A 13792-nucleotide genomic window follows, 5' to 3' on the forward strand; every position below is an offset into this window, starting at 1 on the left:
TTGTCAGTCAGCGTAGTCTGCCACCTGTACTTCCTTCTGATCTGATGTTTGTGAATACGACGTTTGAATATCATCAGAGTCAAAACAGCTTGGTGCATAGCATCTTCTGATCTTCTGACCTTGAAGTGCTTCTGAGCGTGATACCATCTTCTGATCTTCAGTGCTTCTGATCTCATGTTCTTCTGATGCTTCCATAGACCCATGTTCTGATTCTGCTTCGACCATCTTCTGATGTCTTGCCAGACCATGTTCTGATGTTGCATGCTGAACCATTTGAGATACAACTTCTGAGCGCTGAATTATGCGTACTCTTTATATATTTCCTGAAAGGGAAATTGCATTGGATTAGAGTACCATATTATCTTAAGCAAAATTCATATTATTGTTATCATCAAAACTAAGATAATTGATAAGAACAAATCTTGTTCTAACATAGAGTACCATTGCTCAGGAAGAACTTAGAAGCAAATCTTCTTAAGAACTTCTTGTCATTGATAGATGCCCCTTCAGGGTATTTCTGAGCTTCGAGATATCTTTTTACTTCATGAAACCATGGTTTTTCTTCAACCTCTTCAGTAGCAATCTCGTAACAGTATGACGGTTCATCATGTCTTTCAATGATAACTATAGGAGCCTCGTTGTCCCATCTGACCTTGAACATGGATGACATAGTAGCTAATGCTGTAGATGACTATCAATCTATGAGTTTTGAATTTCCAGATGAGGATGTTATGCATGTTACTGGTTGTGAACAACCTGGAGCATGCATCTCTTGTATGGCTTTTACCTTCACAGGGTCGACTTCAATACCTTTTCTGCTAACAACAAATCCTAGTAGCTTACCGGACCTCACCCCAAAAGTACACTTGTTTGGATTCAGTCTCAACTTGTATTTCTTCAACCTATCAAACAACTTCTGCAGATGGACCAGATGTTCTTCTTCATTGTTGGATTTCGCAATCATATCATCAACATAGACATCTATTTCTTTGTGAATCATATCATGGAACAGAGCTATCATTGCACGCTGATACGTTGCCCCTGCATTCTTCAACCCAAACGGCATGACTTTGTAACAAAAGGTGCCCCAAGGAGGAGTAAAGGTTATCTTTTCCATATCTTCGGGTGCCATCTTAACTTGGTTATAACCTGAGAAACCATCCATGAAGGAAAACACTTTGCATTGTGCAGTACTGTCAACTAGGATATCAATATGTGGTAGGGGAAAATCATCCTTGGGACTTGCTCGATTCAAATCTCTGTAGTCTACACACATTCTAACCTTTCCATCTTTCTTAGGTATCGGGACTATATTAGAGATCCATGGTGGATAGCTCACAACCTTCAAGAAACCAACATTGAACTGTTTCTCAACCTCCTTCTTGATCTTCTGAGCCATGTCAGGTATGCTTCTTCGTAACTTCTGCTTAACCGGAGGACTATTTTCTTTGATAGGTAGACGGTGAACCACATTATCAGTGTCGAGTCCAGGCATATCTTCGTAAGACCAAGCAAATATCTCAACATTGTCCCATAGCATCTTGATCAATCTCTGTTTGACACCCTCCTCTAGCTCAGTCCCTATTTTGATTTCTTTCTTTTCTTCGTCAGTACCTACATTCACAACCTCAATTGGTTCTTCGTGCGGCCGTATAGTCTTTTCTTCTTGCTCTAGCAGTCAGGCAAGTTCTCTGGGTACTTCGCAATCTTCCTCACCTTCATCCTCAGCTTGGTAGATCGGATTTTCAAAGTCATATTTAGCAATAGCAGATTCGTTATCAATGGGATCTAGAGTGGATATGGATCTGCAGTACATTATCTGGGTGCGTGTAAGAACACATAGCTATAGAAGAGTAAAGAAACATAAAAGCGAACACACAATTTGAATATGAAACGTCCAATTATTTATTGAATGAAAATATGCTTATGAAATGACAAGCCCTAACAACGGACCATTGTGCCTTGGGCAAGACACACGGCTTTAAAATTTATTGTTTATTGAAATACAGAAAGTAAAACTGGGAAACATAAAAGAAAAAACAAAACTAGAAATGGCAATTACTCCTGACTATAGGAGATAGAGACAATGTCTTCAGTCTTCCAGTTGTCCAGCCCTTTGTCAGGTGTAGGAAAGATCCACTTGTCCAGGTTGCAATCATCTTCATCTTCCCCTATGGCATTGACCCCTTTGATGATGAAACGATATTTCAGACCTTTTGGACGAGAATGTTGTTCTCCATTTTGATCTTTAGCAGTGCAGCCTAAACCCCATTTGTTGGATTTGTAAGGAATATCAGGGAGTTGCCCCCAGATAGTACAACCACCTTCTTCAACCACAACCCTAGCATCTTTTAGAGAAGCCATTGTAGGAAGAATTCTAGTAACTTTAGGTATAGTGTGGGCAGGCTTAGTCTTAGGAACCACTTGAGGGACCAACTCAAACGCCTGACGGGGGATTCAAAAGCTTCTCCAGTAAACTCAACATACTTGGTCTCATCTATGAAGCTCACCACGTATTCCTCCTCACCATACACAGTGACGATCTTGCCTTTCGCCGGGTATTTCAGTTTTTGATGTAGAGTCGAAGTCACGGCATTTGCCCCATGTATCCAAGGGCGTCCAAGCAGAAAAGAATAAGCGGGATGGATGTCCATCACATAGAACACAGTGTTGAAAATCTGAGAGCCTACTCTGATTGGGAGCTCAACTTCGCCATATACCGTACTCATCGACCCATCAAAATCCTTTACTATCACATCACTGGATTTCAGCACGATTCCTTCGGGTTTGAGTTTGTTCAATACCATCTTGGGCAGCACATTCAGGGATGAACCATTGTCAACTATTACATGGGCCAGAGAGGTGCCTCCACATTCAACGGAGATGTGCAGAGCCTTGTTATGATTCTTTCCACTGGGACTTAGATCAGCATCAGAAAACCCAAGGTAATTGTCTGTCGTTAGATTTGCAATACAATTCTCAATTTGAGTGACAGAAATTTCTTGTGGCACATGGGAAGCCTCTAGAAATTTCATCATAGCTTTAGCATGAGTCTTGGAACAATTTAGGAGTGAAAGCATAGAAATCTTGGAAGGGGTATGCCCCATCTGTTCCACAATGTCATAATCACTCTTGCGGGTGATCTTCAAGAACTCATTTGCTTCTTCAGGAGATGGATTTGTGGTAACAGTCCCAACTGGTGTCTGGACAAGTTCAAGCAATGGTCTTTTACCTCGGGTGTCAGCATTCTGATTAGGAATAGGGGTACCAGTAGGTGCAGAACTGTTTGGAGAGATTTCTGGAGAAAACACTCTTCCGCTTCTTGTTACTTTACTAGTTCCGGTAATATTACCCACATCAAGATTAGTGTCTTCAACAACCTTATCAGCTACAAGTTCTTGTTTAACTCCCTGAATATAGACCTCGGCACCATAGTTCCAAGGGATCGCCTTATCAGAAGAATACGGAATTGGGCCAGGCTTAGTGATGGTCACAGGAGCCACACGGGGTTCAGTAGAAATCTTGAATGGAGCTTTAGAAATTACCGACATGTCTTCAATCTTCAGGCCACGGGAGAAACCTTCGCACAAATTCTCTATGGAAGGAATCTTTTCAAACATGATAGTGCGACGATCCATCCAGCCTTGAATTCCTATTTTCAGATTCTCACAACCATTGGATTGGGATGCACAATAATAACAACCTGGGTCGCAACCCGGAAATAAACCGGCTTGCAGCAGCTTTCTCTTGATGACTGGGAGTGGAGTTGACAGATCTCTCACATCATTGACATAGACCGTGTCCATGATAGTGTTAATAGCTTTGTCATGATTTGGCATAGGAGCGGTAATGACATTCGGAGTTTCTAGAGGATCAAACTCGATTTCACCAGCATCTATCATGTCTTGAATCTTATTTTTCAGCGCCCAGCAGTTGTCAGCATGGTGTCCAGGACTATTGGAGTGGTACACACATTTTGCATTAGGATCATAGTTTGGAGACGTAGGAGTGACATTCTTCGGAGGATCTCTTATAGTGATCAAATTGGCCTTTAACAGATGTTGCAGGGCTTGAGATAAAGGCATGTTGATCCTGGTGAATTGCCTTCTAGGTGGGTCTGACCTACGCTGATACCCTTCTCTGGGGGTTTGCTGAGGTGTTGGTGCAGAGATTAGAACGACCCCAACAGACTGGTTCTGATCATTCTTATTACGACCCCTCTGGCTATGAACAGCATTAGACTCATTCCTTCCATGGTATGGCTTCTTTGTAGTACCAGAAGTGGCGCCTACATGAATCTTCCCACTTCGAATACCACTCTCAACACGTTCTCCATTCAATATGAGGTCAGTGAAGCCAGATGAAGAGCTACCCAGCAAGTGACTATAGAACGGACTAGTTAGTGTACTCATGAACATGTCCACCCATTCTCTGTCAGCTAAGGGAGGTTGAACTCTTCCAGCTAGATCTCTCCACTTTTGAGCATACTCCTTTAAACTTTCCTTCGATCCCATAAACATGCTTTGCAATTGCATGCGAGTTGGTGCAAGGTCAGCATTGTATTGATACTGCTTATAGAAAGCAGCAGCCATGTCTTCCCAAGTGCAAATGTTGGCACTCTCCAGTTGATAGTACCATTCCAGTTGAGTCCCAGACAAACTCTGTTGGAAGAAATGAATCCACAATCTCTTGTCTTCAGTATGAGGTTGGATCTTTCACACATATGATATCAGATGCATCTTAGGACAGGAAACTCCATCATATTTAGCAAAAGTTGGGGTCTAGAACTTTGGAGGGATAACGACTCCGGGGATGAGCCCTATTTCCTCAAAATCCAGCCCAGGTACCTTCTGGATTTCCATAGCCTTCATACGTTCCTCTAGCTGCCTATATTTCTCTTCAGGATATTCTTCTTCATGGTAATAGTCCTCTTCACCATCCTGATCAGCGGAGCCTATGTTACTCTTGGCGTCAGTCTTGATGCTATCATTGTCTTCCTGTTCATCGTTTTCGGGAATTTCAGCTTCATTGACCTTTTTGAGAGGGCCTTTGAATCTTCTTCCCATGTTGAGAATACTTACCGGCTTCCTGGTCTTCTTCTCCTTCTTAGTTAGAAGGGATTTCAGCTCATCTTGCCCCTTGGACAAGTTCAAGATCAAAGCTTGGAACTCGACATTCTGAGCCTGGAGATTCTTGAAAGATTGTTCGAGATCCATTTCCTTACTGAAATAAACAGTGGAAAGATGAGAGACCTGTTATAGATAAGGGTGTTCGAGGACTTTGGAACTCAAATTTTTTTAAACCAAATAAGAAAGAAACCTGTGATGTAATGTTTATGAATGATATGTTTATGCGTATGCAATGTTTTCGAGGACTTTGGAACTCAAATTTGTTTAAACCAAATAAGAAAGAAACTTTATTAACAATGTTTTAAAGAAAAAACTGTAAATTGTTTTATTATCCTCTTTTACAAAAATGAAAGCATAAAAATAGGAATAAAAATAAATAAAGATAAAACAAAGTCTTTAAGTCTCTCATGGACGCTTCCTTTTTGAACCAATGTAAGCGTTGACCTTCTGTTCGTCTTGAAGTTGCCTTGTAAGCTCCAACACTTTCTTCTCTTTAGCGCGGAATTGAGCTTCAAAAGTATCTCTTTCTTCTTTTAGCTGAATCCAAGATCTCTTTAGTTCCTCGATATCAGTTGGCATGTCTGAATGAGAAATAACTTGAGGAACCTTTTCTTCGCACTCAGGTTCCACAATAACAGGTTGGACATATGGATAAGGCATGATGAAGCGTTGAGCACGAGTGCGCACCCATCTGAGGTAAGGTCCTAAAGGAATGGAGTTCATTTGCCCCAAGCTCTTGCTATCAATTCTGTTTACCATATCCCATGCTCGTATAAAGTTTCGGCGGTGACCTTGAGCATCATCTTCATAATCAAACACAACCCCTTATATAAGCATCTGATGAGGACCATCTCTTCGAGCGTAACCAAACTGGCGTAAGGCCAAGCAAGGATTATAAGTAATACCCCCTCTTATGCCAAGTAAAGGCACATTAGGATATTGTCCATAGCGGTCGATGATAGTAACATTCTCCTTGGATAAGGAAAGCCAACGGATATCAGAATGAGAAAGTGACATTATCCTCTTATGCCATTTCAGCCCTTGGTCATTCCTCATTACGGAGCGAGGAAAGTGCGAAATAAACCACTTAGATAGTAAAGGTATGCAACACATAAGAGTCCCTCGTTTCTTCATAGTGCGAGTGTGAAGAGAGTGTAGGATGTCTCCAAGCAAAGTAGGCACTGGGTTGCGTGTCAGAAATATCTTTATGGCATGCACATCTATAAACTGATCAGGATTAGGAAATAGAACCAAACCATAAATGAGTAAAGCTAATATGTCTTCGAAGGCTTGATAACTCATGGTCTTCAAAAACATACGGGCTTTTCCGAATAAGAACTTAGCGAGGAAACCTTTGACTCCACTTCTCGTTTCCCAATGACCTTCAACTTCAGATTTCTTAAGATGTAGAGCAGCGGCCATGACTTCCAGTTTCGGAGTTTCTTCCAAACCAGTAAACGGAATCTGATCTCGGATAGGGAGGGCAAGTATGTCAGAAAATTCCTCCATAGTAGGTACTAGCTGATAATCCGGGAAAGTAAAACAATGGTGCTCGGGGTCAAAGAATTGAAACAATACACTCATCATCTCTTCTTCGAAACCTGATGTAACCAAACTGGGCAAGAGACCATGTCTTTCAGTGAAGCGGGAACCTCCAGGAATCTCTAATACCAACTCTTTCAGCTCGGAAGGTATCTTCACAAAGTTAACTCGAATGGTGTTTCTAGTCTCCATGACCTACAAAATAGAACAAAGATGAATTCCTTGGTCCTCGAAACGGTTAGTAGAATGATATGTCATGATGTCATGATGCTTATGATGTTATGTTGTCAGGTAGATAACAAACACAAACAAGTCACACAATTGCCTTAGGGTTAGGCTTGCATGTAGTCCAGAGGTGCATACCCTCCCACTGAAGTTTAGTTGGTTCAACCTGTCCTATATAAAGATTGGGTTCCAGGGAGCTCACATCATTGACCTTTCTCGAAGGCGCTTATCTCAGTTCAGCAATCGAATCACCGACCGAAAATGTCCTGAAAGTCCAGTCCATATGAGTGTAGCTTCGAGTATCAACCAACTTCAGTCGAAACCAAAGCCAGCCATCTCGCTACTTTCTAATAGGCCAAAGTCAAGTTCAACTAGGGTTCTGAGGGCAAATTAGTGCTTAATGACACCACGCAGCAGCCAAGTGTTTCCTCAAGCCGGATCCCAAGGAACACCAGGACACACCAATGTGTCACACTAACGATGGCCACCATACCAACGACATCAGTATACGCTGTGCAGTCTCCTTGGTCTCATGCCATTTACCTAAGGTACTCAGATCCGGGTTAGGATCTTTCACACAAGTAAACCCAAACGGGCCCACAAATATAAAGTAAACAATACAAACAATTGAAAACATTTAAAGTGAATCCTAAACTTTAAGGTAACCCCTCTTTTATTCGAAAGCATCCCCAACAGAGTCGCTAGTTCTGTAATACAGTGGACTGACTTTTTATATTTAAGCAAGCAATGTTGCGGTGAGCAAGAGTCGCCACTGACTTTTATTTTATCCAATTTAAAGAAAGGCTAAAAGAACAGGAAAAGAACTTTTAAAAAGATTTTGAGTCCGGGGGGTAGGTTATAAGTGTGTGTGTGTGGCACAATCACGTGGTTCAATTCAGTTATATTATCTTGTAATTAGTGAGCTATGTTAATTCAAGGCTTGCACTCCCTAAGATTATTAACCACGCAGTTAAAAAATATAGAAATTAAAGGCAGAACTTAAAAGTCCTACGCTATTACAATAAACACCTGCGAGGAATGGGAAAAAACAAAAAAATAATGGCAAGATAAATAAAGGGGAAAATTAATGCCAATGCCTCGAGCCTTCATCGCATCCCTGATCAACCCTGAAAATTACGAGCGAAGAAGAGAAAGGGTTAGTGCATTTAAAGATCAACAACCATAATTGATCGGGATAAATCAGGGTTAATTACAATTTAAATAAAATGAAAAATAAAATTTAATATTTAAAAGAACCATTAAAGGGTAAAAAAGAAAAAAACGAAAGTTCGATTAAATATAACAATTAAATAATTATTGGATTAAATCATAATTATTTAATTGATTAAAAGTATATTAAAATAAAATTGAAATTTTTTAATAAAATATATAAAAACAAATATTAATAGAATTATAAAAATCGAACTTTTGATAAAAAGTAAACAATTATAAATTTATTATGAAAAAACTAATTTATTAGAATAAATAAAACAATTATAATAGTAAAAATAAAATAAAGAAATTAAATAAAAGCATTTATGTGATTAAAACTAAAAAAAATTAAAAAAAACTTAGCTCTGATTTCATGTGGCACGCTGGTGAAGGTCGTTGGTACACCTGGGCTTCAAGGCGCGTTGGATTGAAGATTAATGAGATCAGATGGCTGTGATGCGAAGGTGCATGGTATTGGCGTGGATCATAACGCGCATGATCCCTAGGTGCTTCAAATCTGGACGCACGCTTTTGGGCCAATTGGGTGATGACACGAAGTCATCTTCTTCCTCCAACTGTCGGGTTAGACCTGACTTCTACCCACGGCTCTTTCCCTCCATAGCTACAACCTATCATTTACGAATACAACAAGAACACCATAAAAATGTTTCGCGACCACTCCATCGTGATCGTCCAACCCTCACGAATCCATTGGTACCTGTAGTTAGGTCGGATTTTACCTAATAAAGAAAACCCTAATCTGAAACCTAACACCCTAACAATGGTGAAACACACATAATGGCGTTTTAGCGTAATTAAATTTCCAGAATCGATCAAAGCATCAATGGAAACATGAATATGCAACCAAAATACATTAATTATGTGTGTATGATTGAATCCGATTCAAAGTTAAAAGGCTCAAAAATACGACTTACAGTGGGGTGTTCTTGATTCTTTAAGGTATGGGAGTGATCGAGACAGCTTCAGGGAAGATCAAGGAAGGTGTTTGGCTGCTTAATTCTCTTTGAATTGGCCTGCAACTAAGAATTCAGTTTTGGAATTTTTTTGAATTCTTAGGACTCGGGTTAGGGCTCTTTGAGGTAGTGAAAACGTGAGTCTTGCATATGGAATTGTTTGGCTTTTATAATGGAACATATTAGGTTAACAATATTGGATTAAATCTCTTTGAATCAAAGATTGACAATTTGAAAAAATTTGATTCTTAAATCTTTCTAAAACTAGCCAATTTCAATCTTTTTCTCCAAGTCTTGCTTTGCACGAAATTTGCATCAAATATAGACTTTACTCATGATTAATTCTAATTGGAATTAGAAGAAAATCATATCTTTTCAAATTTTCTCCAAATACTTGATTTAAATCATGATTTTTATGAATAAAAATTCAAATAAAATCAAAGATTCATCAAATTTTCGTGGCCTTCGGATTTGAGACTCTTGGATACTTGGGAAACAAGTTTGGACTTTAAAAAGTTGGGCCTTTTTGCAAGAAAATCCATTTTGAGGCCTTTTATTTCACATTTTTCTTCTCAAAATTGTCCAACTTTGACAAGGCATATCTCCCTCAATTTTTAAGATATGGAAGAGTTCTAGGACCTTTTGGAAACCTCAAGATGTCCTCTATAAGCCACTTTGGAAGCTTTTTTCAATTTGAGGATTTTATCTTGATGATATGGGCTTTGACAAAAAACTGCTTTTGGTTGACTTTCAAAAAGAACCTGTAATGATTTGATCCATATCTCTCAAATGAAGCATTTTTATACTTGGCATGTGAGAGACAAAGTTGTAGAGAATTCAATTTCCTTCAAAATGAGCTTTGGATGGGAAATTTCTGATGTTCCATGAGAAAGTTATGGCTGGTCAAAGTTTAGTTGACTTTGGGTCAAAAAACCCTAATTTAGAAACTTTAGGTTTTGTTGATTTTTGAACTTTTCTTGATGAATCATGATCAATCCTTGATCAAATGATGAATAATACTTCAAAATAAGGATGTTGATAAAAGATCAAGAATTTTGACTGTACTTTGACCACAGTTGACTTTTGGGTCAAACTAGTCGACTGTTGACTTTCTGAGCAATTGACTGGGAAATCCTTGGAATTGAAGTCTGAATTTTGTCATGGGGATAGTTTGAAACATCATAAGTCATGTGAAACCCTTTGGAGACCTTGATTTTTTAACTTTCTTCAGATAAATCAAAACCCTAGTTTAGTAGGTCATTGTTTAGGAGAGTGTGTCCTTGAGTCTTGAACTTTGGTATGAGTTTGAAAGTGAAAATGGGATGGGCAAATTTTGGGGTATGACACCTATGAATAAGAAACCCAGGAGAACATCTCAATAATGAGGAGCGTACCTTGGTACGCTGACATTGTAAACTATCTAGCCGCCGATATCATACCCCCTTATTTAAGTTTCCAACAATAGAAGAAGTTCTTTAGCGATATCAAGAGTTTTTACTCGGATGAACCACTCCTTTTTAAGAGAGGGATAGACAACATATTTAGACGATGTGTCCCTGAAGAAGAAGTAAAAAAGGTCATCGAGCATTGTCACGCTGCGCCTTATAGTGGACATGCGAGTACATCGAAGACATGTGCCAAGATCTTTCAAGCAGGCCTTTACTGGCCAACTCTGCCGCGTGATGTCCATGCTTACATTGTCAAGTGTGTCCGTTGTCAACACACTGGAAAAATTTCTAGACGTGATGAAATGCCATTAAGGAACATTCAAGAAGTCGAACTTTTTGACGTATGGGGTATAGATTTTATGGGACCTTTTCCCTTTTCGATGGGGAATAAGTACATTCTAGTAGTAGTTGACTACGTATCCAAGTGGATAGAAGCTATAGCATCACCAATGAATAACACTAGAGTCGTAGTCAAATTGTTCAAGAACATCATATTTCCTAGGTTTGGAACACCCCGTCTAGTCATAAGTGATGGAGGATCGCATTTTATATCCAAAATATTCGACAAACTTCTAAGCAAATATGGAGTCAAACATAGAGTAGCAACACCATATCACCCTCAAACCAGTGGCCAAGAAGAGGTATTAAATAGGGAGATCAAGCAGATTTTGGAAAAAACCGTTTCAATATCCAGAAAAGACTGGTCTGCCAAGCTAAAAGATGCACTATGGGCTTATAGGACAGCCTTTAAAACTCCTATTGGCACTACCCCCTACCAATTGGTCTATGGCAAATCCTGCCACTTACCCTTTGAACTAGAACACAAAGCCTACTGTTGAATAGTATATTCAAGGCAAATATTTTTAAATCGTATCCACAAAGATTGGGTGATATTACCGCCGTTCTATAGTCACTATCGCTTTAAGTTCAATTTGTAACAAAGTTGGTTTGAGTTGAGTTTCTATTTTTCTATTTAAAAAGATAAAGTTAGCAATAAAATAAGGCTTGTTCAAATATAAAAGAATGACAAGATTGGTTTGGTTTCACTATCCCTATCTCCTATGTGACTTTAACAACTAAAGTATAACTTCAATAGCAATGCAATGTTCTAGTATCCTCTCAACAATGTTTATGTCTAAACAAAGTTGTGAAAATTAATATATTAATCTTTAGATGATCTCTCACTCTAACTATCAATATACTAATCTTGATTGTATGATACAAATAGAAAAGTGGCAAATAAATCTATCTCTAGCATTCATTCACTACTTGATAAAATGTTGTAGACCAAGACTTGAAATATATTTCTCAATCATAAATCAAATCTAAATATAAAGTTAAAACAACAACATTTATCCATTTCAATACTAATGAAGTTCATACAAAGTGTTAGAGCAAATACATAGTTAACAAGGATAGCTACTACCTCCAATCTTGTCAAAGTGGAATTTAGCTACTCATCACCATGGTTGACAGCAAAAAAGATGGAGAAGAAGCTAAGAACATCAATCTCTCACAAAGTTGTTCTTTTTCTCTCCCAAAACCCTAGCCTTAATGTTTGGTTCACAATGAATGGAATATAAAATTTCCCCCTTTTTATCTCCCTAAATAACCCCTAATTCGTACTAACTTTTCCTCTTCAAAAGATAAGCCCATATCTCATGACAAGTGGCAACAAAGTAAAAGATAAAATTCTGCAGCGCAGTGTTTGCGGGGCAAACAGTGAATCTTTTGCCACATCAGTTGCAATTCAAAACTAGACTTGTTCAGCATCTATCAGTTGGCGGCGCAAAGGATATTTGCGGGGAAAACTGGCCTCATCAACACTTCTTTTTCTATTCCAAGTCTTCAAGTAATTCCTCTTTGCTTCCATGATCTTCAAACCTTTTAAAAACGCTACAAAACTAACAAACATGTGAAATAACAATTCAAATGAGCTAAAATGAACAAAATTGCAAAATTATTAAATTGTATGAATAAAAGTGTGATTATTGAGTAAAAAGTGGTTAAAGGGACCAAAAACAATATATGAAAATTAGTACTATTTGGTCCCTAAAACCTACTGGGCTATAAAATCTTTAAACCTAGATTATCTAAAAGCTGGAGAAAAGCGTATCCTAGACATACATAAATTACAAGAACTCTGCCTGAATGCATACGAAAATGCCATCATATATAAAGAGAGAACAAAGATGTGGCATGACAAGAAAATCACTAAGAAAGAATTCAATATAGGCGATCATATTCTTCAGTTTAATTCCAGATTACGACTTTTTCCTGGCAAGCTACGTTCAAGATGGACAGGTTCATTCAAAGTATCAAAAGTATTAGTATCTGGAGCAGTGGAAATCAAGAATAATTCATGCACTCCTTTCGTGGTAAATGGACAAAGACTGAAGTTATACAAAGGGGGTGACCTGCCTATTGACTACTCTAGTCAAACTCTGATAGACTCGCCAATCCCAACTTAGAAAGTGAGATCTTATCGTCAAGCTAACGACGTTAAACAAGCGCTGCATGGGAGGCAACCCATGTTTTTCTTTTCCTTTTCTTTTTACTTTTATTTTTAATTTTACTTTTACTTTTAAATTTTATATATATAGCCTGAGCTGATATTCATATTTAAGTTTTCAGGACTAAATACTCTATTTCACCTCTTTCATGATGGATTTCATTGATGGATTGACCGTGACTTTCAGAGATGATGCCTAGAGAGCCCGTTTTTCTGCACTGTCTGCCTGACCCATGCTTCCTACCAGATATCCAGATCAGGTTTGCATGGAGGCACTAGGGATTGAGGCAAGTATCCGCTACCTGTGCCATCAGATCGGCTGGGATGAGTATGTTGAGGACATCCATGTGACCTATAGGAACCTCACCTTGGAGTTCCTTAGCTCACTGGATTATAAGCCTTACATGGATGTTAGAGATGACCATGAATGCATCAGTTTCCGCATGTTTAGCATGGAGTACGCTTTCACTTTGAAGCAGTTTGGAGATATGCTAGGATTCCAGACTTTACCTACTGCCGCTAGGATATTTCATGAACAGTGACATAGACAGGTTTTAGAGAGCTATTACCGATGGAGGTAGTCTTGACCAATTTGAGCTGCTGTCTAAGAAGATCCATAATCCAGCATTCCGGTATTTTGAGATAATTCTGTGCCACACCTTCTTTGGGAGGAGCTATTATGATCACCTCGTGACTGCAGATGAGGTCTTATTTTTGTACTGCACTAGTCAGTCGTGTCCCATCGCGAGT

At 38.8% G+C, this 13792-nt stretch overlaps 1 protein-coding gene across 1 annotated transcript; it reads right to left on the bottom strand.

The window, feature by feature from the left end:
• Positions 1 to 1995: 1995 nt before the first annotated feature.
• On the bottom strand, positions 1996 to 5066 carry LOC131638901 (uncharacterized). The gene is made up of 6 exons (XM_058909434.1): positions 4848 to 5066; positions 4570 to 4712; positions 4105 to 4383; positions 3704 to 3954; positions 2975 to 3595; positions 1996 to 2018 (listed from the first exon to the last, which is right to left on the bottom strand). Exons 1-6 carry the CDS (start codon positions 5064 to 5066, stop codon positions 1996 to 1998), a joined length of 1536 nt encoding a protein of 511 aa, XP_058765417.1.
• Between the last annotated feature and the right edge of the window lie 8726 nt (positions 5067 to 13792).

This window comes from Vicia villosa, unplaced genomic scaffold (assembly GCF_029867415.1).
Source record: "Vicia villosa cultivar HV-30 ecotype Madison, WI unplaced genomic scaffold, Vvil1.0 ctg.002473F_1_1, whole genome shotgun sequence".
In the NCBI taxonomy this organism is placed as follows: Eukaryota; Viridiplantae; Streptophyta; class Magnoliopsida; order Fabales; family Fabaceae; genus Vicia; species Vicia villosa.

Excerpts from the sequence above, each read along its gene's own strand:
- LOC131638901 (XM_058909434.1), bottom strand. The coding sequence starts at position 5,066 with ATGGGAAGAAGATTCAAAGGCCCTCTCAAAAAGGTCAATGAAGCTGAA. Across the intron at positions 4,713-4,847 it reads AGGCTATGGAAATCCAGAAG|ATCCAACCTCATACTGAAGA; the intron begins GTACCTGGGCTG and ends TATGTGTGAAAG. Across the intron at positions 2,019-2,974 it reads TGTCACTCAAATTGAGAATT|TTTTACTTTCTGTATTTCAA; the intron begins GTATTGCAAATC and ends TATGTTTCCCAG.